The sequence below is a fragment of the Astyanax mexicanus genome, chromosome 25 (assembly GCF_023375975.1).
Source record: "Astyanax mexicanus isolate ESR-SI-001 chromosome 25, AstMex3_surface, whole genome shotgun sequence".
Taxonomy (NCBI): domain Eukaryota; kingdom Metazoa; phylum Chordata; class Actinopteri; order Characiformes; family Acestrorhamphidae; genus Astyanax; species Astyanax mexicanus.
The window spans coordinates 11,500,273-11,527,928 of NC_064432.1; the positions used below are offsets into that span (position 1 = coordinate 11,500,273).

General features: G+C 37.5%; 1 protein-coding gene across 1 annotated transcript in view; it reads left to right on the top strand.

Annotated features, from left to right (window-relative positions):
- The first annotated feature begins 6,620 nt into the window (after positions 1–6,620).
- Positions 6,621–27,656, top strand: part of LOC111189998 (NLR family CARD domain-containing protein 3-like) — a 189,992-nt gene continuing 168,956 nt past the window's right edge. The window contains exon 1 of the mRNA XM_049472354.1: positions 6,621–6,895. Coding sequence (XP_049328311.1) covers positions 6,846–6,895 — 50 coding nt within the window. The 5' untranslated portion in view covers positions 6,621–6,845. The remainder of the gene's footprint in view (positions 6,896–27,656) is intronic.

The following is a 27,656-nucleotide window of genomic DNA, read 5'->3' on the forward strand; positions in this document are numbered from 1 at the left end:
GAGGCATATTGAAAACTCACTCTTGGAAGTATTCCCCAGAGCTGTCTGGTTCAGGTTTGATAGGAGGAAAATCTGATTCATCTGGCCCTGCAGAAGGTGCTGCAGAAGGTGCTACAGAAGAGGCTGCAGAGGCAGCTGAATCTGGGTGGCGTGGAGGGATGTTATAAACAACAATTCCTCGCGTCTCCAACTCCTGAATCAAACTAAAAAAAAGAAAACACATTGATTTGTTAAATGGTCTTCTTTGTAAAAGGAAACGCACATTTTAGATCATTAGAAAGAGCGACTGCTTCCATACTTTTCTTCCGGATCATCGCTGTCCAGAATTCTCCTGATGATGCCGTATTCAATGCGACGCCCTTCTTTAAGCAGCCTATGAGCATTCTTCTTGGCCTCTTCAAGAACGCTCTTCTGCTCTGCAGGTGGGCGACCATTCATGCATTTCCTGAGGTGCTCAGGGAGACTGTAGTGAGTTGTCTTGCAAAAAGGACACATGAGATGGGTCCTGTTGCGTGACATCCTGTAAGAATTAAGATGACTATAAATTATGAACATTCTTAAGTAAAAATAACAATAAAAAAACAATAAATTTAGAAGCACAGCAATATTCATAATTCCCACTAAATGTTAACCTTAGTTAATCCCACACATCATACCTTTACAAAAAAATTCAAATCACTGAGTATGTAAATGGACCCATTATCGCTACTCATCATCACTTCAACACCCCTCCCCCATTGGACCATGACCTTAATGGTGCCATGACTGTCCAGTTATTAAGCTATGGGAATGCTCATAATTTTGCTGTGTTAATTGCCTGTACATGAGCCCTTAATCCACCATTGTTTTCCATAAAGCCACATTTGACTGTAAATAATAAACTACAGTAAATACTAACCCTAACCTTATCCTAACACTAAAAAGAACGTAATAGCAACAAAATAGTGTTCTCAGCTTATGAATGGAAAACTATGGTGGATACTTAACCCTAATCCTAACATAACCCTACCCCTAAAATAGAGCATTGTTTTCCCTAGCCAAGTTAGACTGACCATATGCTTTAATATAAGAAATCAAAAACAAACTTGTACTTACTCAGGAGAAGCATTAGAATCAGCAGAAGAAGCCATCTCAATCACAGGTAGAACTTCAGGTAGAAGTTTAGAGAAGGTCAGGAAGGTCACTGGCCTTGGCAAGACAAGGAGCAGCAGTGGTTTGGGAAGCTGTTAGCTGAAGCTTATATGATACCGTGAACATAACAACCCGCCCCCACTTGACCACGGTGTCTCCTCATTGGATGAAGGATTTAATAATGACCCGCCCCCACAGGACCATGGCACTTCCTCATTAAACAATGACTTTAAACCTAAACAGAGCAGGATACAGTTCTATATATACATTTTCTATGTTATATTGTGAAAGAAAATAGTGATACCAAATGTTTAGTTGAGTTTTAAGTATTTTAAAGTACCTGACCCTTAAAAAACTTAACCTCAATAAACTGTAGCTTTGGCAGTAATTGAAGGGTTGCAGGTCTGTCAATCCCAGATCACACATCATACCTGTTTATCTGGGATTAACAGACCAGCAACCCTTCAATGACTGCCAACGATACAGTTTGTTGATGTTAATTTTTAGTGTTAGGATTAAGTTAGTATTTACTGTAGTTTATTATTCTGAGTCAAACGTGGCTTCCAGGAAAACAATAATGGATTTAGGGCTCATGTACAGTAAATATTGTGTGATCTGGGATTAACAGACCTGCATCTCTTTAATAACTGCCAGTGATACCGTTTGTAACAGTTTGTTATGGTTAGGTTAGGGTTAGTATTTACTGTAGTTTTGCATTCATAAGCTGAGAACACAGACCATATGGTTAAACTAACTTGGCTTCAGGGAAACAATAGTAGATTCACACCTCATGTACAGGCCATTAACATAGTTCAACTGGCCAGTCATAGCACCATTAAGGTCCATTCACAAGCTGAGAACACAGACCATTTGGTAGTGAAAAGAGATATAAACCTCTGCTTGAGTCAGTCTTCTGCGACTGTATATATTGTAAATAGTCAAAATACAAATCACCACAGTTTTGTTCTTTTTATATTTATAAATAAAATGATAGTTTATAATGGATTGTGTCTGTGTCTACCTAAGGTTTAATCTGTGGATTTGAAATTTCAGGCCTATTTTAATAAATATATAAAATTATTGTACACTTATTTTTGACAGTAGGATCATGGACCTCATCAAACTATTTCTAGATAAAGTTTCATTTGTGGATATCAGGTTTCAGGTGCCTAAAGGTGAAATGCAGTTCTCAGCTTGTGAACGGAATCCCCTGAAGCTACTCTAAATATTAAAACATTAAAAAGAATTTGAAGACATTTTCCCTTTTACAGTATCAGTAATTTACCTGCATCCTGAACAGCAGCGGATAAAGTAGTATTACCATAACCATGTGTCATGCCTTTAAAATGGTAAATATTGACCCCTGTAAAAGTCTAACACAAGACTTAACCAGCACAAATGCTTTATCTCCACAAAGCCTAGAATAGTTGTTTGTAGAACATCAGTGTTTGATTACTGTGGAATGTTTATCTGCTAAAAGATCTGAGTTTAAATTAGCTCAATTTATTGCAGACCAGGCTCAGAAATTGAGCTCAATCATTTATTAAGGTAATGCAAATAAAATATTTTATTTCCTTGCAAAACATGATTAGTATCTCTTTAAAACCTTAGATTTGTTCTTTCAATCTATTACATCTGTTACATCAGTTTAATATATTAATCCCTGAAAAATAAGTAAGTACATGGATCCATTATCACTACTCATTAACACTATGACACCCCTCCCCCATTGGACCATGACCATAATGGTTCCATGACTGACCAGTTATTGTACTATAATAATGCCCATTGTTGTGATTGTCAATAAATAAGGCCTGTCCATGAGCCCTGAACCTATCATTGATTTCACTACCATATGGTCTGTGTTAATTGACCCCTTATCCTAAACACAGACAAAACCAAAGAAATAATACTGGACTTCAGGAAGAACTCTCCAACTCCATAGCCTCTTGTCATCAAAGGGAATGCGTTAACAGCTACAGATTCCAGGGATTGCAGGTTACATCTGATAAAAGCCCAGAAAAGGCTGTATTTTATCAGGCAGCTCAGGAAAGCAGGCCTGAAACACAGTCCTCTTACTCAGGCCTATAGGGGACCGATAGACAGTATCCTCACCACAAGTATCACAGTCTGGTATGGCAACGCCACACAGGCAGAGAGTTATAAATATGGCAGAGAGAATTACAGGGATAAAACTTCCCTCAAGAGAATTATCAGAGACTCACTCTGTAGACCCATCTACAGTCAGATTCATGGCAAAACAAAAAAATGAAATGTGAACTAAATATTTATTTTCTATGCTAGATGATGATAAAGGTGTAACACACCATTACCCCTTTCCCAGAATGTGCAATGATAACATACAAACCTCTTTTTTCCAGAATGTGCTATATTTTTATATATATATATATTATAGCATACAACTCAGTACTTGTAGTTACAAATCTTGCTGGTTATTTATTTATTAGGTCTTGGTATAATTGTTTTGTTTTTGTTTATTTTTACATTTATAATGTTTTATATTTTTAAATGTTGACTCAGAGAGCCCTGCACATGAATTCCAATGTGTCTAGACTGTGGTCTGTACAAAAATGACAAATTAAAACTATAAACCTTGTATTACATTGTATAGGTTTGGCTTAGCTTAGCCACTCGTATTACATTGTATAGGTTTAGCTTAGCTTAACCACTTATATTATATTTTATAGGGTTAGCTTAGCTTTAGCGAGTTGCGTTAGCCGCTAGGCTAATTAGCACTATTTTATACATTTATTCAGTCCGCCATTTCGGTCAAGACACATAAAAGTGTGTTTAACCCTCCTCGAATCCATTATGGTGCTCATACACTGCATTTAGATGCGATTTGGCTTGAAGTTCTCCATCCAGGGCATTAGACTCTTTGAGCAATCGGATTGGCTGCTGTTTAGCGATTAAAATTTTCTATTTTCTTTATTTTTTTTAACTAAATGAAAACAGTTTATAAATGCTGTTTTGAAGAGTGTTTGTCTACTAACTATTTTTATGCTATTTTGTAATAAATAAAAATTGTAATTATACATGATTTCTGTCTTTCCACTTTTATCAGTGTCTTTTTGTTGAAAAAGTGAATTCTTTCAGGTTGAGTGTAACAGACACTTACCCAACCTGGCAACAGTCTAATGACTCTCACCTGCATCCAATTACCTCATTAGTGCCTCTTCTTCTGCCTCTCCTGATTCAGTATGGAGTTAAATCAGTGTCACCAGAACCTGAACCAAAAACACAATTCTTGAAATAAAGTGTGAGTAATCTGGTGTTCTTTAAAAATGTACCTTCAAATATTTCGATATTTAAAATTCAGGAATTTTAAATTTCCGTTTAGAAAAGTTTTTGCAACAAGTATCATGTTGATTACTTTTTTTTATTATTTCTGCTGTTTATGTCGATTGCTGTTGTTAGTTAATGTAAGCAACGCTTTTTGTTTGTTTTAGTTTGTTGATATTCAAATTATCACTATTTTGTTGTCTTAATAAAATGTATTATTATACTCAGTTTAAGTCTGTTTATGTTCTTTTATTCTTGCACAAGTGTAAGTGTACACATAAAGCCCATGTAGTATTAAAGCCAGCGCTCAATATGAGTAATATTTTGTCCTCATAATTATTTTAGCTAATTAAGGTATTTAGCTCTGTAAATTTACAATAAATAGTAAAAAAAAAGACAAGCATTGTAAAAAAAAAGAAAAAAAAGAAAGAACCTCATTATTTTATTATTTGCATGGAAACCATACTAAATATAAAATATTGTACCAAATTTATAATATGATATACATCATACGTATTGAATATTTGAGGTAAATAATTAATTCTGGTATGTACATGTATGAGTAAGTGTAAAAGTAAATCCCAGGTAAGACAACTATCAATGTTGAGAGCGATATGATTACATAGACAATCAGTCTATCGAGGAACATAAACCTAATATGTGTAATATTTACCCTGTGAATCTGCTGGATTAAATCCGCGGCTCTGCAGACAGACCCTTCTCCAAAGAACGGAGCACTACTTTCCCCTACTGGTGAGTCTAAAATTACACCACTACTTCCACCTACCATTACCATATTACAGGATGTACATATATTTTTTTATCATTATTTTAAAGCAGTAGTTTATAGTAGCGCTGCCCTCACGTGCTCTTTATGAGGCTTTGATTCAGCAGGAGATTCTCTCCTGTCAGATTCCTGTCAACATTAGCCTGTTAGCAGCAACAGAGTTAGCAGTGTATTAGCTGTTTTTTTTACTGTTTAATAAACTGTAATTTATGGATACATTTATGAGATTAAACAACTTTAGATGAAACTATTATACTATTAAACTAGTATAATTAAAAGCCGTTTTTTGGTCAAAAGTTAGGAAAAAGCTAAATTAGCTATAGCTTCCTAGTGTTGGCTAAACTAGCTACTGAATGTACCCAAAGTTTCTGAGGAGAAAGAACATTTATTTTCTGTTACTATAAAGGTTTTTTAAACAGTTTGGAGAAACTAATTGCCACCATTCTAACAATTCTTTTGTTTTAAGCTGATTTACCTCAGTAAGAGTAAATTATTCTCAAATTTTACCTCAGTTTAAGATCCCAGTTTTATTGCTTGATAGCGTTCTCTAACTAACAGATTTTAGGTTTATTTATACAGTTCCAACTGAATTTCAGTTTTTTAAACATTACTTACACATTCACTTTTTCCTTTAATTCATATATTCTTTTCTCTCCAGTCGGTCTCAGTCAGAAATAAAAGACGGATATTTTTATTATAATTAGCTTTAAAGTTCTGTCTTTCAAGCTATTGCATGTTTCCTTTTATATCAAATGTTTCAAATAGATAAAGATAATTATAATTCTAAATACCATCTTGTGCTGTATCGTGGATATAATTGATTTAAAGTCTTTATAAGTTATTGAATAGATCAATATTAGTTTTATCTCCCAGATACCTGCATTTAATACCATTGAGGAACTCCCCATCTACAGCAAGTCATCTAATATTTTGATATTTGATATTTTTAAATTAGTTAGTGTGGTTTAATTATGGAAACACAGTGTTTGATATTTGATTTTATTTCTGTGTGATTGAAAAAAAAATCCATATGTAGTAAATCAGCCATTTTTTGTGAATGTCTCAGTTCTAATTATGGTAAATAAAAGGAAAATTAACACTATTTTCATTTTTTTACTAAGTGGGTCAATGACGCGATGCTTGTTCGACCGAAACACAAACTTGATTATATATATGAGTAATTGTATGTGTATGTGTATATAATTCTGTTATTTAATATAATTAAATATATATAGTAATTATAATTAAAAATATATATTTGCAAAAAAAATATTTTTTATAACCACGTTACATTATATATATATATATATTAATAATAATAGAACAGTGTGTATATTTATAATGTTGTGTAATGTAATAATATTACTAGTAACAATTAAATTATAATAATTATAATAACACTAAATGTCTCTGTAATCTGTAGAATAATTTGTAATAAGGGGTAAATCACACTGTTATGTATTGTTCTCTGTTTGATTTGTTTTGTTTGTTTATCAGGTATTGTTTAATGCAGTTCTGATGATAATGTCATTATTCTAAGAATAAAGGTTTTATTGTAACGGCTGATCTGTTCTCAGGGGTCGGTGTCGGCAGTGTTCAGCTGTGTGTGAATGAAGAAGAGTAAATGATGGATCTTCAGAACTCCATCAGTGGAGGAGGACCTCCTGTCCTAAAGTGAGTAAATTAAGTGATGGGGTTTTGTTTGTAAAGTAGTTTTTGTATTTTAATGGTTTCAGCTCTAATCTTGGACCTGTGATCTAAATATTTTACAGTTTTAAATTTTGAGAACAGAGTTTCTCCTGGACCAGAGTCAGAACACTGTGCTGTTTTTAAACACAGAGAAACAGTTAACAAACCAGTCAGTTATTCTTATAGTAGAATGTGTTTTTAATCTGTATTCAAAGTAAATATCTGCCTTTAATATCTAATAGTTAATATTAATAATTATTATACCATATACTAGTGTAAATATGTTTAATTCTGGGACAGAATTAGTATTAGATGGTTGCTGTAGTGATTTTATGTTGTTGCTATGGTGGTTGCTATGGTATAAGGGTGGTTGCTGGGCTGTTTGCAGCTGGTGAGATTCAATAACCAGAACAGAGCTGGTCCGGTTCAGGATGTTGGTAAATGGGTCTGGTCCATATTTTTGAACATAAATGTTAAGATTTGCTCAAAATCCGGATCTAATTTTTCTGTAGTGAAAGTGGACTCTGAACCAGGGGTGGGTTTCCTCCAAAAAATTAAATCTTAGCTAATAACGAACGAACTAACGTATTACGTGAGAAAAGAGTGAGCCAGTTCTGCGAGCGTTTCCCAAAGAGCTTCGCAAAGTGAAAATTAACGAACAAGTATAAAGAACGTCGTTGTTGACTCTTCCCCCCTGAAACGTCGCTCGAAAAACGTAGAAATGTGTTGTAATCAACAGCATTATACATATTCTGACATTTAAATTACAAAAGGATGTACTTTGGCATTGATAAAATACTACTTAAGATGATTTGAAATCTAATCTATTTTAAAACATTCAAGATTGTTTTAAATAGATTGTTTAATGTTTTAGTATATATCATTTGTTAATGAATTATGTAGTAAAATACTACATAATTCCATATACATCAATTAATAGTTTTCATGGTTTTAATATTAATCTACAATTGAATGAGACATGTCTTTTAACTGGTACTATATATATATATATATATATATATATATATATATATATATATATTTGCAAACTGACACACCCCAGAGTTTTCCCAGATGAACGGCAACAATGTTGGAAGCACCTCAAATATTACCTGTGCATTCACCCCAGATTACCCTTTACAATATGTGTAGGTGTGATTAAAGACACAACTGGCGTCCCCTGCACTGGACCTACAGTACCAGGGATTTTCCTAATAACATGGAAATATTGTGTTATTGTGTTGTCCTGTAATCTTCGGCGTGATGGGAATAGGTGTGTGTATGTATAACAGCCTGGTTACAGAATGCACAGACTTGGAGACTTTGCAGCTTTGCTTAGACTGTGAGAATTATCTGTAGGAATTCACTGATTATATTCATTGCAGCATTAATGTCAAGAACTCTACCATCACTAATGTGGATTTTAATGATTTATGCATAAGTTTGATTGGTCAATTTAAATATGCTTATTTAGACTACAATCTACAGACAAAGTTGGCATTATAATATAATATATTATATAAAATAATATAATATAATTGATTCAACCACAGAAATAATATTTTTTCTCCCTTAAAATTGGCGGCCCCTGGTGTTTAAGGTGGTGAACTGCAAGCAGAATCTACTTTAAAAAGTGCTTTAAGAATAAGACTGGGTCGAGTTACTCGTTAGTCTGCGAGCGAGTTTACGTAGTACTTTAGTTACGCATGGGTTTGGGAAACACTCTTTAATTAACAATTGATCTTATGTACGAGTTAACAAAGTTCTTAGCGTTACGAAGATTTCGGAAAACCCACCCCAAGAACAGTGGGCTACGTGATGGTTCTAGCAGGGTAATAAAACATAAATACAAATACGCAGTACAAACATTTTTAATAAAGAGGGAGTAACATTCCTACCTGGAGTAAAGCTGTGGAACAGCGCATTACTTCACAAAATATAAACCCACACACTAATAAAAAAAATGTACCACCACCCATGGTCCTGCCTGAATTGATTAGAGCATGCAAATCGTCACAGTTGTGCCTTACTTCACCACACCAAACCAGCACAAACCCAGCACAGGCCCAGCCACCAGAAGGCCAGTTCACGGTCCCACCTCTAACCCTTACTATAACTAATAAATACGAATAAATGAAAACACCATCTGCCACAGAGGCAACAAAATTAAAGAGCTTTCCCATAAAAAAGAAAAACTCAAAATCTCTCTATCATCACAGGACAAGGTCTGATCAAAAATCTCCTGTACAGAAACAGAGATGGGAACCAGTAAACATGGCCTTTATGTAACTGAAATAGATGCACAGGCAGGTGGCCACAGACTGCTGTCACCCAAGCTGAATTTAAACAACCGTAACTCGAACAAAACTGGACCCGTCCACATTAAACTTTAGATATACAGCCTAAGACTTTCCAATGAAACCATGCAGAGATACAGATAAAGATAAAGATATAAATTTCCTCTCCATCGTTGGGAAGCTGCATGGGTCAGAGCGCTTTCCTGACCATCAGCTGGTCGTGGCAGAACTGCAGCTGGTCCTCTATTACTTCGAGGACATCGTGATTCTGCAGCCCAGTGGTCCGGAGTGGTGGAGCTCATGACTGTAAGTACTAACATAACTCCAAGCACACCTAACTTTATTTCTATCTATTTATTTCTGATTTCAGTATTTGAATCATTTGAATGCTTCAGTTTAACCAATGTCTGTGCTATAGGTGAAGGAATGGGTGCAGTGTGAAAGAGTTGATTGTAGTGGTGGTCACGTGGATGGCCACCTTTACTCTCTCTCAGGAAGAGGAGATGGTAAGAAGTTTAAATCTTTATTCAGTCCTGTTATAAGTGCCTGGACATCCTCTTTATTGCCTTAAGCGACATAAAAGTAAATGAGGAGATCCTGTTTATTTAAGGCGTTAACAGTGTTTTGCTGGGGAGGGTTTAGATTTGATTTGGTTGTGGTCTCTGCTGCAAAAATTTAAATTACTGTATATATATTAGGATTAGTGGTACAGGATAAAAATAATTAAAGTGAGGGTTTTTGGGACATCTTGGTCACAATGAAACCAAGTGCATTGTGCCCAGAGTGCGATATTACACGGATTGCCATATGACTGGTTGCAAGAGCTCTGTGTCATGTGATGGTTAAAAAAAAGGGGTTTTTGCTTATTCCTCCATCTGTGATAATCAAAAGGTGAGGAACCTTGCACTGTTGGGCTCCACAGCACCGTAGACCCCAGATGTCTACGTACCTCGATCTGAAACGGGGGCTGTCATTGAAGCCCATAGGTTCTAGCTGGATGGATGGTGTATTGGAAAGGAAATCTTGTGTAGTGTGCAGTAGTTCCTCAAAATCAGAGCTAGAAGTAAATCAGAGCCAGACCTCCAACTGTCTTTAAAACTCGTTTAGAAAACTGAACTGAAAAATACGAATGACTCCTGCAACATGGAGTGTGCACACACAGCCACTAGAGGGCAGTGTAGATACAGATGGGACCTTCATGCACAGTTAAGTGGCCGTTCGGTGGAGCAACTCATACTAAAGTTGTACACAACACAGGACAACATCGTGGTTTTCCTCTGATCTCACCAATGGAAACGAGACTTTTTGCCCAAAGGTCGATTAACAAAATGCTTAATGGCAGCTTGGGTGTACTTTTTCATTTGGCTATAAGTTTCCATACAAAGAATCTTTCTGATTTACCTACTTCCCAATAAAACATAAGCCAAAAATGTTTTCTTTTCTTTAAAATGCCCAGCCCATATGTTCTATACTGGGCTGTACGAAGGGTCTACTGGCCCCTGAAAGTGCACAGAATCAGAAAGGGGATAAGGGGGGGAAATTCAATTCCTACCCCAAGTAAAGTAGTTTAAATGCCCATACAATAAAACCAGTCAACCAGTGTCCAGCACTGGACCTATAATGCAATCCACAGCTTGGCTAGAGCGTCAGCTTGACCTGTACAAAAACATGGGCGCTAATCACACTTTCAGGCAAAGAAAATTTAGAAAAGATGGACCAAGAAATTAAACTTCACATGGAGCCTTGGAGGGCTCCAATGACCAGTGCACAGACCTAAGCCCTACCTGAAGTATCCTTAAGCAGGGTAACAATTCATATAGAACCCCTTTAAACATGATCAGTGCTTTATTTCATATATAAAAATATTAAGGATTTAAGAATATTCATCAAGTGAATCAGAATTTATCAGAAGGTGTCCATATATTAGTTAAAATAGTTATAATAATAATAATTACTTTCTATAACTTTCAGCACAATGCATTGTAATGTGTGTGTTGTATTTGGTAAACAGGCACATATTCTGCTGAGAATTATGGAGTGAAGAGAACACGGAGAGACACTGACCAGAGGGAAAAAGAAACTGAAGAAAGCGGTTTACGCTGTGGTCGAAACAACTGGCTCCCTGTTTCTCACAGTGTGGGGAAACGTTGTTGAAACTGGAAAGGGGTACAACCTGCACAATGTGTCAGTACGGCTCTTTATTGAGAAAGCAGCACTGACCACCACAACACAAACCTCAGTAGAAGAACCTCCAGACGCTGGGGAAACTGTAGAAGCTGTTGGTGATGAGAGTAAAATGTTCACTGGAGAAATCATAAGTGAAGGTGTAGTGGTTCACCACTACTGCCCGAAACACCATGTAATGGAGGGGGTGAATCCAAGCGCACTGATGACCTGATGTCACTCCTGTGGGGGAAATGTTAAAATGGTAAACTGCAGATAGAGGTGAAAGGAAGAAATTCATTGGAAGATGAGCATGGTGAGGGGAAGTTATTTAAATGAACAGGCCGCATTTTGTGATCTGTCCTGTACTTTGACTCAAGTGCAGAGCCAGAAGCAGATGAGCTTGTAGCACAGCTGCTACAGCATAAAAGAGCTAAAGTAACTTTATTATCGTAGAGCCACATCCTGATACTGATGATGGACGAGATGTGTCAGTGACGGACACACTGCACAGCTTCTGCAGAGAGTTTACAGACTCTCCTCCAGACACAGTGGTCTGTAGTGGAAATGGCTCCTCCACCCAGCAGAGTGAAGGAGCTGAAGCAGAAGTCCTGCCATATGGAGATGAAGACCTGGAAGCCATATTCGATATGTTTTGGACAAGATAAGAAAAAAGACAATAATAAAGAGGCAAAAGAATCAAGCTGTGGGCTTTCTAAATGTTTAAAGGACCACTATGTAACTAATTTTCAGTGGTAAATGATAAAATGATCAGGATGTATCATCAGATATTAAGGAAACATGTTGAGTAAAAGCACTGGCAGCTCTTGTCAGCAGGGCTTCAGCAGTACGTTCCTATTTTAAGTTTTCACTCCGTCCCGAGTTTTGTGTCAGTTTTGTCCCCTGACTCCTCCTGCTGCTCGTTCCCCAACACTAACTCCACCCCCGAGGTTGCCAGCCGTAACACTACACTACAGCGAGCTTAGCTAGCAGAGCTGGTTCAGTTAAACCTCAGCATGTCTCAAAATGCTCAGTGACCAAAGCAGGAATATAACAAGAGTGAATATTGGCAGTGAGTTTGAACGGTGGAGACAAATAAACTACAATACTGACCCAGAGCTGCTACTTTTCTCCTGAACAGGTAATCTAACTGGCTAGCCAATTCCGTCAGGTTCTTTATCACCACCACTAGATGTGCTTACTAGGGACGAGCTGTCTCTCACGCGGGGCTCACTCGCCGAGCCGGGCGGGGGCTCACTCCCCGATACATCTCCTAATCTCTCCTCATCTGAGTTTAATAGAGTTATTTCTCATCATGTCAACACCTGGTTTGGTAAATTGGTAAATGTGGTAAATCAGGTGAGCTGTTGACAGAACTGGACATATACATATATATATACACACACACATATACACACACAGACACACACACACACACACACATCATAGCGACACCCCCGTCCCTTATTTCATTTTCAAAAAGTTGACAACCCTAGTTACTCCACAAATTTATGGGAAGCCACAACATGCCACGTAAGGGGCCATTGTATTTAATTTTCTTCTCATTTATCTAAAACACGCTCTGCTCAGGTTCACGATTTGGAACTCTAGGCACTTTTCCAAAAGGACAGAGGTAAAATTCTTGATGGACTTAGAATGGAGTATAGAAATCTTGCTTCTCAGCGGCCTGAATTTCTGTTGGTTAAAACAAGACAGACATATTATGAATACTCAGACAGGCCTAGCCAGTAATTAGCATTGAAGCCATACTGTTACGGTTTAGTGGGGGAGGTGGACTTAAATGCAGAGTTATTTTATTTATTTATTTGCTTATTTATTAGTCTTATTATCAATATATATGATATTACTGGTGTGTTTGTGTGTGTGTGCAGTTGGTTTGATGTATTTGGGATGGAGTGCTTGAACTGGGGTTTGAACTCCCAAACTTTGGGACTGCAGATGGGTGTGCTATTTGGAAAAGGGGCCTTAAATGTGGCAGTGGAGAAAAAGGGCGGGAATATCAAACAAATGATCTGCTGCCACATGGCATGGCCCAAACAAACACTGAGATCTTTTCTCTCTCTTTTTTGCAGCTTCTTTTAATGTCTCTTTTTTTTGTGAGCCTTTATTTTTTTTTTGAGATCTTTTTTGTGTGGCTTCTTGCAAGATCTCTTTTTTGTGAGTCTTTGTTTCTAGTGATGGGCCTGATGACACTGAAACCTCGGCGCATGCGCCGAGCAATCAAGGCGAAACCCCGTGTCGGTGTGCGTATCAAACGAAGGAGAACCACGTGACCGATACAGTTCCTGTATCGTTTGGTAGCGATGGGTCTGACGACACTGAAACCTCGGCGCATGCGCCGAGCAAACAAGACGAAACCCCGTGTTGGTGCGCGTATCACTTTAAGGAAAACCACGTGACCGATACAATTCCTGTATCGTTTGATTGTGAACGCGCCAAATTGTATTTATAAGGGAGACAATATGTCGAAACGTTTGTGGGTTTTGTTGGATGGAGATACAGTGAGTCCAAGAAGTATTTGATCCCTTGCTGATTTTCTTTTGTTTGCCCACTAATAAAGACACTATCCTTCTGCACTTTTAATGGTAGATATATTCTAACATGGAGAGACAGAATATCAAGACAAAAATCCAGAATATAATTTTAAAGAATATATTTTAATTAATTTGCATTTCAATGAGGAAAATAAGTATTTGATCCCTCTTGCCAAACACACTCAATACTTACTGGCAAAGCCTTTGTTTGCAAGCACAGCGGTGAGACGTTTGTTGTAGTTAACCACAAGGTCTGGCGACTGGCTGGGCCACTCCATGACCTTAATGTGATTTTTCTTGAGCCAATCCTTTGTTGCCTTTGCTGTATGTTTAGGGTCGTTATCATGTTGGAAGACCCAACCACGGCCCATTTTCAGATCCCTGGCAGAGGGGAGGAGGTTGTCCCTCAGGATTGTGCGGTACATGGCTCCATCCATCTTCCCAGTGATGCGGTGAAGTAGCCCTGTACCCTTGGCAGAGAAACACCCCCAAAACATTATGCTTCCACCTCCATGCTTGACGGTGGGCACAGTGTTCTTGGGGTCATAGGCAGCATTTTTCTTCCTCCACACATGGCGGGTGGAGTTGAGGCCAAAAAGTTCAATTTTGGTCTCGTCTGACCACAAAACCTTCTCCCAATAACTTGGTTCATCTTTCAAATGATCATTGGCATACTTGAGGCGCGCCTCCACATGTGCTCTCTTCAGCAGGGGTACCTTTCGGGCACTACAGGATGTGAATCCATTGTTGCGCAAAGTGTTGCCAATTGTTTCCTTGCAAACTGTGGTCCCAGCTGCCTTCAGGTCATTTGCTAACTCCTGCCGAGTGGTTGCAGGACGATTTCTGACCGTTCTCAGCATCATTGCCACCCCACGAGGCGAAATCTTCTTTGGAGCACCGGGCCGAGGTCTGTTGATTGTCATGTTATACTCTTTAAACTTTCTGATAATTGCACCAATAGTTGTTACTTTCACATCCAACACCTTACTAATCTTTTTGTAGCCCATTCCAGCTTTGTGAAGGTCAACAATTCTGACTCTGAGGTCCTGTGACAGCTCTTTGGTTTTACCCATGTTGGAGACTTGAAATCTGTGTGATCTGTCTGATTCTGTGGACAGGTGTTTTTCACACAAGTGATTAGTGAGAACAGGTGGCTTCAGGTCAGGTAACAAGTTGATTGGGAGTGTCTAACTGGTCTGTAAAAGCCAGAACTGCTAATGAATACTAAGGGATCAAATACTTATTTCACTCCATGAAATACAAATCAATTAATATATATTCCTTAGATTTATTTTCTGGATTTTCTTTTTAATATTCTGTCTCTCCATGTAAGAATACATCTACCATTAAAAGTATAGAATGATCATGTCTTTATTAGTGGGCCAACGAAGAAAATCAGCAAGGGATCAAATACTTCTTGGACTCACTGTATGTAAAATCACACCCTTGGCCAAATTAACTCAATTTAAACAGTGTCAAAGACAGCATTTATCAGACAACTTGCTTGTCTTAAATTTAAATAATTGGAAAATTAATTTTTGTCTCTGTTCTTAAGAGAAATTGAACATAATCATTTAGAAACAATACAAATTCCGAAACATTAAGTAAGGGCCTGAATCGCATATTTGCAACAAAACGTCTGTTATGAAATATGGCAGCTTGCCTGGCAAATTGTAGATCCCTAGAAGGTCAAGGAGCCATGGTAAACGACTTCTATGGAAGGTAAGAGACCCATAGCAGGGCCCTCGTGATCAAAGGCCCGCTAATGTTATTCCCTTCTCTTCTCTAGCGCCCCCTGGTAGGGGCTCTCATTACCAGGGCTCTCTGAAAATATTGTCCCCTCTTTTCTAGGAACCCTAACAGCCAGAAGTCGAAGTCAGAGCAGTGCCACAATGCCTCATACATTTTCATACGGGGCCCAAAATCATGGCTAGAGCTCCCGAAAGCATGGCTAGGGCCCTCCAAGTAGAGGTCTCCTGTCATTTTGAGACGCACAAGGCATATATTTTGTGCCCTCACAATACCAAAGAAGACACACAGACACACCCTAGATTCGGCTGTGAGATGTATAAATGACCGGTTTGCTATAGATTGTTAAAATTGCATGATTGCATGAAGTGGCCAAACTCTAATAAAATAATAATAGTATATTAAAAGAACCTACAAGTTTCTGAAAGCTGCTTCTTGTATTGATCTCTCTCTGCAGTCAGGTTGGTGTTACTGGTCTGTAACTGGTCTCTCTCTGTAGTCAGGTTGGTGTTACTGGTCTGTAACTGGTCTCTTTCTACAGTCAGGTTGTTGAGCCTAATCCACAGCACTGTGATGGCAGTCAGCAGCAGAACACACAGCAGAACCAGACCCACTGCAGCCAGTCTGTAGCTTCTGTTCTCTGCTGTATGGGTATCTGATGGAATACACATAAATATACACATGATAAAGATAAAGCTAAAAATTCCATACAGTTCAAGAGTCAGAAAGTAAAAGTATCTTATTTTTACCTCCTCTCTGTTCTATTTGCTGCTTCCTCTTTAGTTTGGTTTCCTCTGGTTCGCCACCCTTCACCTCTGTGTTGAGGTCATGGTCTCTAACAGTGTCTGTGCTTTTATAGATCTCCACCACCCTCTCCACTTTATCTCCCCTGTTCAGCTCCTCGATGCTCATCTCATTACTGTAAATGTTCTCAGACATGTCTGTTCTATAAATGAGTTACAGTCTCTCTGTCTATCCGTCTGTCTGTGACCAATAGTCCATCCCTGCAGGGTGTCAAAACAATACTGCCAGTAGTGGAAGTGGCAATTTTGAAAGTTACCTGAGCTGGAAGAACAACATTCTCTGTGCTTCCTGTGCTGTGCTCTATGATCTTATATTAGCAGACATCAGTACTAATAGCTATGATGCCATAATTCCTTGACTGCATGTAATGGGATATACCCTGAATCCTATATTCTATAATCCTATATTTTGCTACTACATATGGATGTAAATGTTTCTTCTAAATTCAGTAAAGCTAAGCTAACACTGTAATTATTTTTTTTTAAATCAGACGAGTCAGGCAAGTCGAACGAGTGCTGGATGTTAATCTACACAGATTTCTCTCCTAAAAACTGTCTATTTGGGTGAGTAAAGTGCTTCCGTTTATTTACAGTAAGCTTAGATTTACAGATTTTCACTAAAGCTTTAGCATTAGCAGCTAACTGCTAGCTAGTTCCACCCGACGGGAACTAGGTACTATCAGGGAACTATCAGCTAGCAGATTGTCCCATGTAGCTTGTTTTAACATGGTAAACATCTGAACAGCAAACGAGCTAGTTCTGGGGTAAGCGGTTAATGCTAATGCTGCTCCAGCAGTGCTAACCGGGGTTAGCAGAAGGTTACAGGCCGATAATAGTCACCACCACAAGAACAGCCAAAGATCTAGTGCTTTGCATGGTTAGCAGCTAATGCTAAAACTGCTGGAGAACTAAACTGAAACTCCTGTATAACGCTGTACTTCAGCGGAGTTGCTTTACTGCACCTTAATACATGACTGCTAAAATTTATACATAAGATACACCAGATTGTAAGACAAAGTGATGCTTTTTGGGAAAATGTAAGGATTTTAAGTGCGCCTTATAGTGTGAAAAATACGGTATATAAAAAAGCTAATAAGAAAGCTAATAAGTATTAAAAATTCCAACACTGTGACACAGCATTAATGTAGAAACGTACATCCTATACTCGTACGCTGATGAAGTAAAGTGACCACTATTTCATTATAATAGGACCATTACCCACATGTGGGTTTAAAGAGAAAAAAGGAAGTGCATAACTGTATAAGTTCTGCTATTGTTCACTTCAACACACACATGTAAACCCACTATTTGTCTAACTCAAATTAATATAGCCTGTTTTACATAAAAAATTGGATATACAGTGGCTTGCAAAAGTATTCATACCCCTTGAACTTTTTTTTACATTTTGTCTCCTTACAACCACAAACGTAAATGTATTTTATTGAGATTTTAAGTGATAGACCAAACACTAACTTGCACATAGTTATGAAGTGAAATAAAAATGATACATTGTTTTCGAAAAGTGTGCCGTGCTAAATCATTCATCCACCTTTACTCCTGAAACCTCAAAATAAAATCCAGTGCAATCAATTGCCTTCAGATGTCAAGCTTGAAATTTTTTACCTAAATATAATGCGCTATGTGTGGCAGGTAAGTAACACTGCTCATCCCCACTGTGAAACATGGTGGTGGCAGTATCATACTGTAGGGATGTTTTTCTTCAGCAGGGAGTGTAAAGCTGGTCAGAGTTGATGGGAAGATGGATGGAGCTAAATACAGAAACAATCCTGAAAGACAACCTTACTGTTTAAGGCTGCAAAAGACTTGAGCCTGGGAAGGAGATTCACCTTCCAGCAAGACAATGACCCTAAACATACAGCCAGAGCTACAGTTGTGGTCAAAAGTTTACATACACTTGTAAAAAAACATAATGTTATGGCTGTCTTGAGTTTTCAATAAGTTCTACAACTCTTATTTTTCTGTGATAGAGTGATCGGAACACATACATGTTTGTCACAAAAAACAGTCATAAAATTTGGTTCTTTCATAAATTTATTATGGGTCTGCTGAAAATGTCACCAAATCTGCTGGGTCAAAAATATACATACAGCAACAAAATTTGTCAATTTTGGTGATGTAGCGAGTTGTGTCAATCAAATTAGCTTCATGTCATGGCCTCTTCACTTCTTGTAAGTGATTCTGATTGACTACAGCTGTTGACTTCTCATGAGCCCATTTAAATAGGGCTCATTTGACCCAGTGATTAGACTCAGCTACAAAAGCTACAATGGGAAAGTCAAAGGAACTCAGTGTGGATCTGAAAAAGCGAATTATTGACTTGAACAAGTCAGGGAAGTCACTTGGAGCCATTTCAAAGCAGCTACAGGTCCCAAGAGCAACTGTGCAGACAATTATACGCAAGTATAAAGTGCATGGAACAGTTGTGTCACTGCCACGATCAGGAAGAAAACGCAAGCTATCACATGCTGCCGAGAGGAGATTGGTCAGGATGGTCAAGAGTCAACCAAGAATCACCAAGAAGCAGGTCTGCAAGGATTTGGAAGCTGATGGAACACAGGTGTCAGTCTCCACAGTCAAGCGTGTTTTACATCGCCATGGACTGAGAGGCTGCCGTGCAAGAAAGAAGCCCTTGCTCCAGAAAAGGCACCTTAAGACTCGGCTGAAGTTTGCTGCTGATCACATGGACAAAGATAAAACCTTCTGGAGGAAAGTTCTCTGGTCAGACGAAACAAAAATTGAGCTGTTTGGCCACAACACCCAGCAATATGTTTGGAGGAGAAAAGGTGAGGCCTTTAATCCCAGGAACACCATGCCTACTGTCAAGCATGGTGGTGGTAGTATTATGCTCTGGGGATGTTTTGCTGCCAGTGGAACTGGTTCTTTGCAGAAAGTAAATGGGATAATGAAGAAGGAGGATTACCTCCAAATTCTGCAGGAAAACTTAAAACCATCAGCCCGAAGGTTGGGTCTTGGGCGCAGTTGGGTGTTCCAACAAGACAATGACCCAAAACACACATCAAAAGTGGTAAAGGAATGGCTAAACCAGGCTACAATTAAGGTTTTAGAATGGCCTTCCCAAAGTCCTGACTTAAACCCCATTGAGAACATGTGGACAGTGCTAAAGAAACGGGTTCATGCAAGAAAACCATCACATTTAGCTGAACTGCACCAATTCTGTCAAGAAGAGTGGTCAAACATTCGACCTGAAGCTTGCCAGGAGCTTGTGGATGGCTACCAAAAGCGCCTAGTTGCCGTGAAAATGGCCAAGGGACATGTAACCAAATACTAATGTTGCTGTATGTATATTTTTGACCCAGCAGATTTGGTGACATTTTCAGCAGACCCATAATAAATTTATGAAAGAACCAAATTTTATGACTGTTTTTTGTGACAAACATGTATGTGTTCCGATCACTCTATCACAGAAAAATAAGAGTTGTAGAACTTATTGAAAACTCAAGACAGCCATAACATTATGTTTTTTTACAAGTGTATGTAAACTTTTGACCACAACTGTACAGTGGAATGCTTTAGATCAAAGAATATTCATGTGTTAGAATGACCCAGTTGTGGCTAGGTTGGTGGAAAATATACTAATTCTTACTAAAACCAATGTAGTATACCACTTCAGTTTCTTTTTTTCATCATTTTGTCTGATTTTGCTCATTATAGGTTTATGTTTGAGTAAAATGAACGTTGTTGTTTTATTCTATAAACTACGGAGAACATTTCTCCCAAATTCCAAATAAAAATATTTTAATTTAGAGCATTTATTTGCAGAAAATGAAAAATGTGCTGAACTAACAAAAAAAGATGCAGAGCTTTCAGACCTCAAATAATGCAAAGAAAAAGAGTTCATATTCATAAAGTTTTAAGAGTTCAGAAATCAATATTTGGTGGAATAACCCTGGTTTCTAAACACAGTTTTCATAAACTGTTCCAATCAGTAATTCCTCACTTCTAAAGTCTGATGTAACTTTCTATTAAAGATAAAGTCTGGTGTGAAATGGACTGGGGTGTATTAAAATGATTGAAACATGATAACAAGTACAAAGTGGACTTTTGTGGAATATCCCTCCACCATTAACCCCCAGCATTTTGAAATACAGCGCTTTTAGCCGATGCTCCCAACTTACAGGCTTACAATGCTAGTGATAGGGGCATATAGTTATTGCTATTTTTTATTTGCACCATTAAGAAGCTCAAAATATCTCCACACTTCATTGGTATAATTCTGAGGGCCCTGCCATTTAATACGAGGCACTGAGAACTCTGAAAGAGCACAGATAGTTTATTAAAAAAAAAACTGCCCTGATAGCGAACTTACTCTAATTATAAACATTTTTGTACGTGATTTGAACATCTCTCATAAAAAAATAAAGTGATAAAAAACATAGTCCTAGACTATATGTTCCATTCAATAGAAAAAGCTCAGTTGAAACAAGACTAAGTCTTATCAGTTTCTGGGAAAGTGCCATATATGTATGTAAAAGAAATACGAGTATAACATTTATAATATTGAAACTTAAAAATGAAATTTCTTTTCTTTTTTTTTTTTTTTTAATAAATGCAATTTGTAATGTCAACACATTAAAAAAACTTTATGGAGACTAGTAAAGCTGTGTAATAATATCAGAACAGTTTAATTGGTGAGGCATTTGCACTGGCAAATAGTACACTTTGTGGATTACATTATCTTTGGCACAGAATATCATTAAACAAATTCAGATAATCTAGAGAATACATACATTTAAATTATCTTGCTTTTATGTACCATAGATAAAATAAAATCCACATGTTATGTACCTTTTATGTTAAAAACATTTTTCTTGAGTGGCGAAACCCTGCCTAGGTGGAATGCTCAATTATACCAATTAAACTTGGAATGTGTTGCTAGCATAAAGTTCAAAATGGTCATAAAAACGATACAAATTAAGTTTCTACAGTATTAAGGCATTTTCCATAAGCTTAACTTAATATTATAAAAACATTGTGTTTCTTAGTTGTAATTCATTGTTTAATACCATTTCGTGTGATAAGTGTTATGTTAAAAGGTGATAAAATACATTTTAAGTGCCCGTTAAGTTTTTCCCACCCCATTCACATCCCCATGCAGCGTTCCCCACCTAACATTATCATTTCCCTTACGCGTACTTGATGTTTAAACTCAGCCAACATGGTTTTACCAGCTGTTTTAAGGAACACAGGAATATTAGACAGTGTTTCTGATACTTAATAAGTATTAGATACTTACTGACTACCTAATAAGAAAGTGTTTTTATTACATAACTGGGGAAAGTCGCAGCTCTTGTACAGGATACTGAAATATAAAGCTATTAGCTTAGCTGAATCAAACAGAACAAAGGCTAACTTCGTTACTTAAATAATTTTACATTTTAAAACCTTCTAAAACACACAAAAAGTGTAAATTATACTAATTATTCATTTTTTGTGCCTTTTTGTGTTTTTCCCTTGCTCCTGTGTCTGCTGGTGTGTACTACAGCTACAGCTAGTTAGCGTTAGCACTGTTAGCTCTGTTAGCTCTGAAGCATTAGCACTGTTAGCTTAGCTCTGACATTTCACAGAATTACTCAGTGTAAAAAATATGCAGAGTTATATGTGTTGCTTCATTAAAAAATGTATCATTCTCACTAGACATACTTTAAAAGTACAGCTTAACTTACCTGGAAAACAGCAGCTCGTTGTTCGGGCTTTTTCCTTTCTGTGTTTTCTTCACTTTTTCCCCTCAGTTTGTCCTTCCAGCAAAATTAGCACCTTTAATGGGGCTGTTAAAATATCCATGCGCTGTGACCAGAACTACTTAATAATTGTATTTTTTTGTAAATAGAAATAATTACCCAGTTGGAAATAATTACTAAGGAAAACTAAAGAATGTATATTTTTAACAATATGAATTTCCCACAACAACAATCTGACCTGAATACGCTGAATACCTGAATCTGCTGAATACGTCCTTATGCTGTTTTTTTTATCATGCACACCTTACTATAACAGTTCCCACATCCTAATTCCCTCTATAATATTTTTTAAACAGTGGTAATGTAACACCAGGCTTTGTACAACATTGTGTTTTACAAAAAAAAAAAACTTGTTAAAGTTTCCAGATTACGATATATATATATACACATATAAGCAAGTGCATCTAAAAAAAAGTCATATCATTGAAAAGTTACTTTATTTCAGTAATTCAGTAAAAAATGTGAAACTCATGTATTATATAGATGTATTACACACAGATTTATCTATTTTTAGTGTTTATTTATTTTATTGTTGATGATTATGGCATTAATGGTTTTCCCATTCCACATTTCCAAATATTACTGCAGTTCATGCTTCACTCTATTGACAACTACTATGTAGATGCAGATTTCATTTACCAGCAGGACTTGGCACATTGCCAAAAGTACCAGTATATATATAAAATCAGAATGCGAATTACGATTTTGGTCTGCAGTGTTTTTTGCCTTGGAACTCCATGAATACCATTTTCGACCAGTCTTAATTATTAAATCAAATAAAAGTATAATTCACTTTTAATATCATTTATTTAAAATTTGAGAATTTGAACATAAGATAAGCAGTAGACACATTTTACATCATTTTTGTTTTATTATTTACTAGTTTAAGAAAGATTTTTACACATTATGCATAACAGATCATACAAGTTTTCATTCTGCCACTGTGGGGCAGTCAAACCTTGTATGAGTCTCCCTGATGAATTGCAGTACTCTATAAATGTTTAATCTGAATTCTACAGGGCCTTTATGTAGGCATGGTAATAAAATAATATTTTGAGATTTTATAGATGTATTAAATCATTCCCTAAATATAACAATCTGTTTCTTATCTCATCAGAATTTTTCTTTGAGCTTGGTATTCTGGTTATGGGAGTTTGGGACTCATTGCAGGATGTTGCCTTTATTTGATGGTGGCTTCTGATTGGTCCACATTGGCATAAAGCTGGAAGGGTCTGGCCAACGAACAGTAGCTGCCTGTGGGGTTTCAGCCTGAAATTTACTATAAATGTAATACCCTGTTTCCTTGATTTAACTAAAGCTTTCCCCCTATACTGAGGAAATTATTTATTAATTTGATGGAACTGATTATCTCTTTATTTTATCTACTATATAATGATAATTTAGGGGCGCTGTAGAATTCATACTTTTTCTAGAAATTATACAAGATCACAAAATATTTGTAAAAATACAGTCAGAAAAGCAATATCCTGCATTAAATTCATGCATTAGATTATTCATTAGTAACAGCAAGCGCTGTATTTTACATTTACCTGCATTCATTGGCGTAGTAACCAGGGGGTTAAAATATCAGAAATAGGTGGATTTATCCACCCCAAAAATGATACCGCAGAAAAAGCAGAAATCGTTTTAAAATAAACTTTTTTTTAAAAGCATCCCCGCCATGAAAATCACCTCCTCTTGGGAGCGTGTTACTAATAAAGTAAGCAGACAGTAAGCAATTACCTCTGCTTTTATCAAGAAGACAGGGCGTGCATGCTGCAGAGAGTCGGTGATCTTTCTGGAGAGGTTGCTGAATTCGGAACCATAGTAGCGCCAAAATCTGAACCCACTCCATGAACAGCATCCCCGCTCGGCAGCGCGTACGCCCCGTCTTCTTGATAAAAAAAGAGATAGAGTTCCTACACCAATGGTTACATGTATATAATTCAGACATTGCACACATTAATATAGTTGTCCCTTTGCTATTGGCCCTTCGTCACGCTGTTGTAACAGTCCTGTAAGTGGTCTTTCTCTTAAGTCAGGTTGAAGTAACAGGTCTGTAACTTGTCTCTCTCATTAGTCAGGTTGATGTAACTGGTCTTTCTCTTAATTCAGGTTGATGTAACTGGTCTGTTACTTGTCTCTCTCATTAGTCAGGTTGATGTAACTGGTCTGTAAGTGGTCTTTCTCTTAAAAAGGTTGAAGTAACTTGTCTGTAAGTGGTCTTTCTCTTTAGTCAGGATGGTGTAACTGGTCTGTAACTGGTCTCTCTCATTAGTCAGGTTGGTGTTACTGGTCTGTAACTGGTCTCTCTCATTAGTCAGGTTGGTGTTACTGGTCTGTAACTGGTCTTTCTCTTTAGTTAGATTGATGTAACTGGTCTTTCTCTTTAGTCAGATTGATGTAACTGGCTTGTAACTGGTCTTTCTCTTTAGTCAGATTGATGTAACTGGCTTGTAACTGTTTTTTCTCTTCAGTCAGATTGATGTAACTGGTCTTTCTCTTAAGTCAGGTTGATGTAACTGGTCTTTCTCTTTAGTCAGGTTGGTGTTACTGGTCTGTAACTGGACTCTCATTAGTCAGGTTGGTATTACTGGTCTGTAACTGGTCTCTCTCATTAGTCAGGTTGATATAATTGGTCTGTAACTGGTCTCTCTCATTAGTCAGGTTGATATAATTGGTCTGTAACTGGTCTCTCTCATTAGTCAGATTGGTGTTACTGGTCTGTAACTGGTCTCTCTCATTAGTCAGGTTGATGTAACTGGTCTCTCTCATTAGTCAGATTGATGTAACTGGCTTGTAACTGGTCTCTCTCTTTAGTCAGGGTGTTGAAACATGTCTGTAACTTGTCTCTCTCTTTAGTCAGATTGATGTAACTGGTCTTTCTCTTTAGTCAGATTGGTGTTACTGGTCTGTAACTGGTCTCTCTCATTAGTCAGGGTGTTGAAACTGGTCTGTAACTGGTCTCTCTCTTTAGTCAGGGTGTTGAAACTGGTCTGTAACTGGTCTTTCTCTTTAGTCAAATTGATGTAACTGGTCTTTCTCTTTAGTCAGATTGATGTTACTGGTCTTTCTCTTAAGTCAGATTGATGTAACTGGTCTTTCTCTTAAGTCAGGTTGATGTAACTGGTCTGTAACTGGTCTCTCTCTTTAGTCAGGGTGTTAAGACTGGTCTGTAACTGGTCTCTCTCTTTAGTCAGGGTGTTAAACCTGGTCTGTAACTGGTCTCTCTCTTTAGTCAGGGTGTTAAGACTGGTCTGTAACTGGTCTCTGTCTTTAGTCAGGGTGTTAAATCTGGCCTGTAACTGGTCTTTCTCTTTAGTGAGGACGAAGTTACTGGTCTGTAACCGGTCTCTCTCTGCAGTCAGGAGAAATGGATCCACAGCAATATGGTCAGCAGAACACACAGCAGACCCAGAGCCAGTGCAACCAGTCTGCAGGTTATCATTCCTAATAACAAAGATACAAAGAGATACATACATGTTTAAATGAGTGAATAACTTGTTTGGATGCTAAACTAAGAAGAATAAAGTGGGTTAAATGAGAAGCCTCCAGAAATATCCTAAAAAGGTCTATGAACAGAACTGAATGCTAATGCTGCATGTAAGTGCTCATTGGCAGGTTGTTTATACAACCCCTGGCAAAAAGTATGGAATCACCAGTCTTGGATGAGCACTCCTTCAGACATTTCATTCTGTAAAACAAACTCTGATCAAAAACATGATACAATAATAAGGTCATTCCAAAGTGCAACTTGTTGGCTTTCAGGAACACTCAAAGAAATGAAGAAAAAACATTGTGGAAGTCAGTGAATGTTACTTTTATTGACCAACCACAGGGAAAAAAAATATGGAATCGCTCAATTCTGAGGAAAAAAGTATGGAATCACTCAAATTGAAGGTAGAAAATAAGGACACACCCAGTCAATTTCCTTTCCCTAAATGGACACCTGCCTCAGATTAGATCTGCTCGTTAGTCTGCAGTTAAAAACACCTGCAGTCATGACACCTTGGAGGGCTGCTGGACGAATTAGAGTGGCAAGAACCATGGCTCCAACAAGAGAAATGTCTCTTGAAACAAAAGAGAGGATTGTGAAACTTCTTGAAGAAGGTAACTCTTCACGCATGGTTGCTAAAGATGTGGGCTGTTCACAGTCAGCTGTATCCAAGATATGGACCAAATACAAACAGCATGGAATGGTTGTTAAAGCCAAGCGTACTGGTAGACCGAGAAAGACATCAAAGCGTCAAGACAAGCAACTTAAGGCCATTTGTCTTGAAAACCGAAAAAGTACAACTAAACAGATGAAGCATAAATGGGAAGAAGCTGGAGCCAATGTATGTGACCGAACCGTAAGAAATCGCCTAAAGGAAATGGGATTTCAATACAGGAAAGCTAAAAGAAAACCATCATTGACACCTAAACATAAAAGAACAAGACTGCAGTGGGCTAAGGAGAGGCAATCATGGACTGTGGATGACTGGATGAAAGTTATCTTCAGTGATGAGTCAAGAATCTGCATTGGACAAGGTGATGATGCTGGAACTTTTGTTTGGTGACGTTCCAGTGAGATTTATGAAGAGGCCTGCCTGAAGAAAACAACCAAATTTCCACAGTCCTTGATGATATGGGGCTGCATGTCAGGCAAAGGCACTGGGGAGATGACTGTGGTTAATTCTTCTATCAATGCACAAGTTTACATTGACATTTTGGACAGTTTTCTCATCCCTTCAATTGAACAGATGTTTGGAGATAATGAAATAATTTTCCAAGATGACAATGCATCGTGCCATAGGGCAAAAACAGTGAAGGCATTCCTTGGAGAAAGACACATTCAGTCGATGTCATGGCCTGCAAATAGTCCAGATCTCAACCCAATTGAAAACCTGTGGTGGAAATAGAAAAAAATGGTCCACAAGAAGGCTCCGACCTGCAAAGCTGATCTGGCAACTGCTATCAAAGAGAGTTGGCACCAAATTGATGCAGAATACTGTTTGTCACTGATCAAGTCCATGCCTGAAAGCCGTTATAAAAGCCAAAGGTGGTGCAACTAAATACTAGTGATGTATTTTGAATCATCTTTTGTTTATCTGTTTTTCATGATTCCATACTTTTTTCCTCAGAATTGAGTGATTCCATATTTTTTTCCCTGTGGTTGGTCAATAAAAGTAACATTCACTGACTTCCACAATGTTTTTTCTTCATTTCTTTGAGTGTTCCTGAAAGCCAACAAGTTGCACTTTGGAATGACCTTATTATTGTATCATGTTTTTGATCAGAGTTTGTTTTACAGAATGAAATATCTGAAGGAGTGCTCATCCAAGACTGGTGATTCCATACTTTTTGCCAGGGGTTGTAACAGATGGTTAACCAATTAAAACTTCACTACATTTGAATAT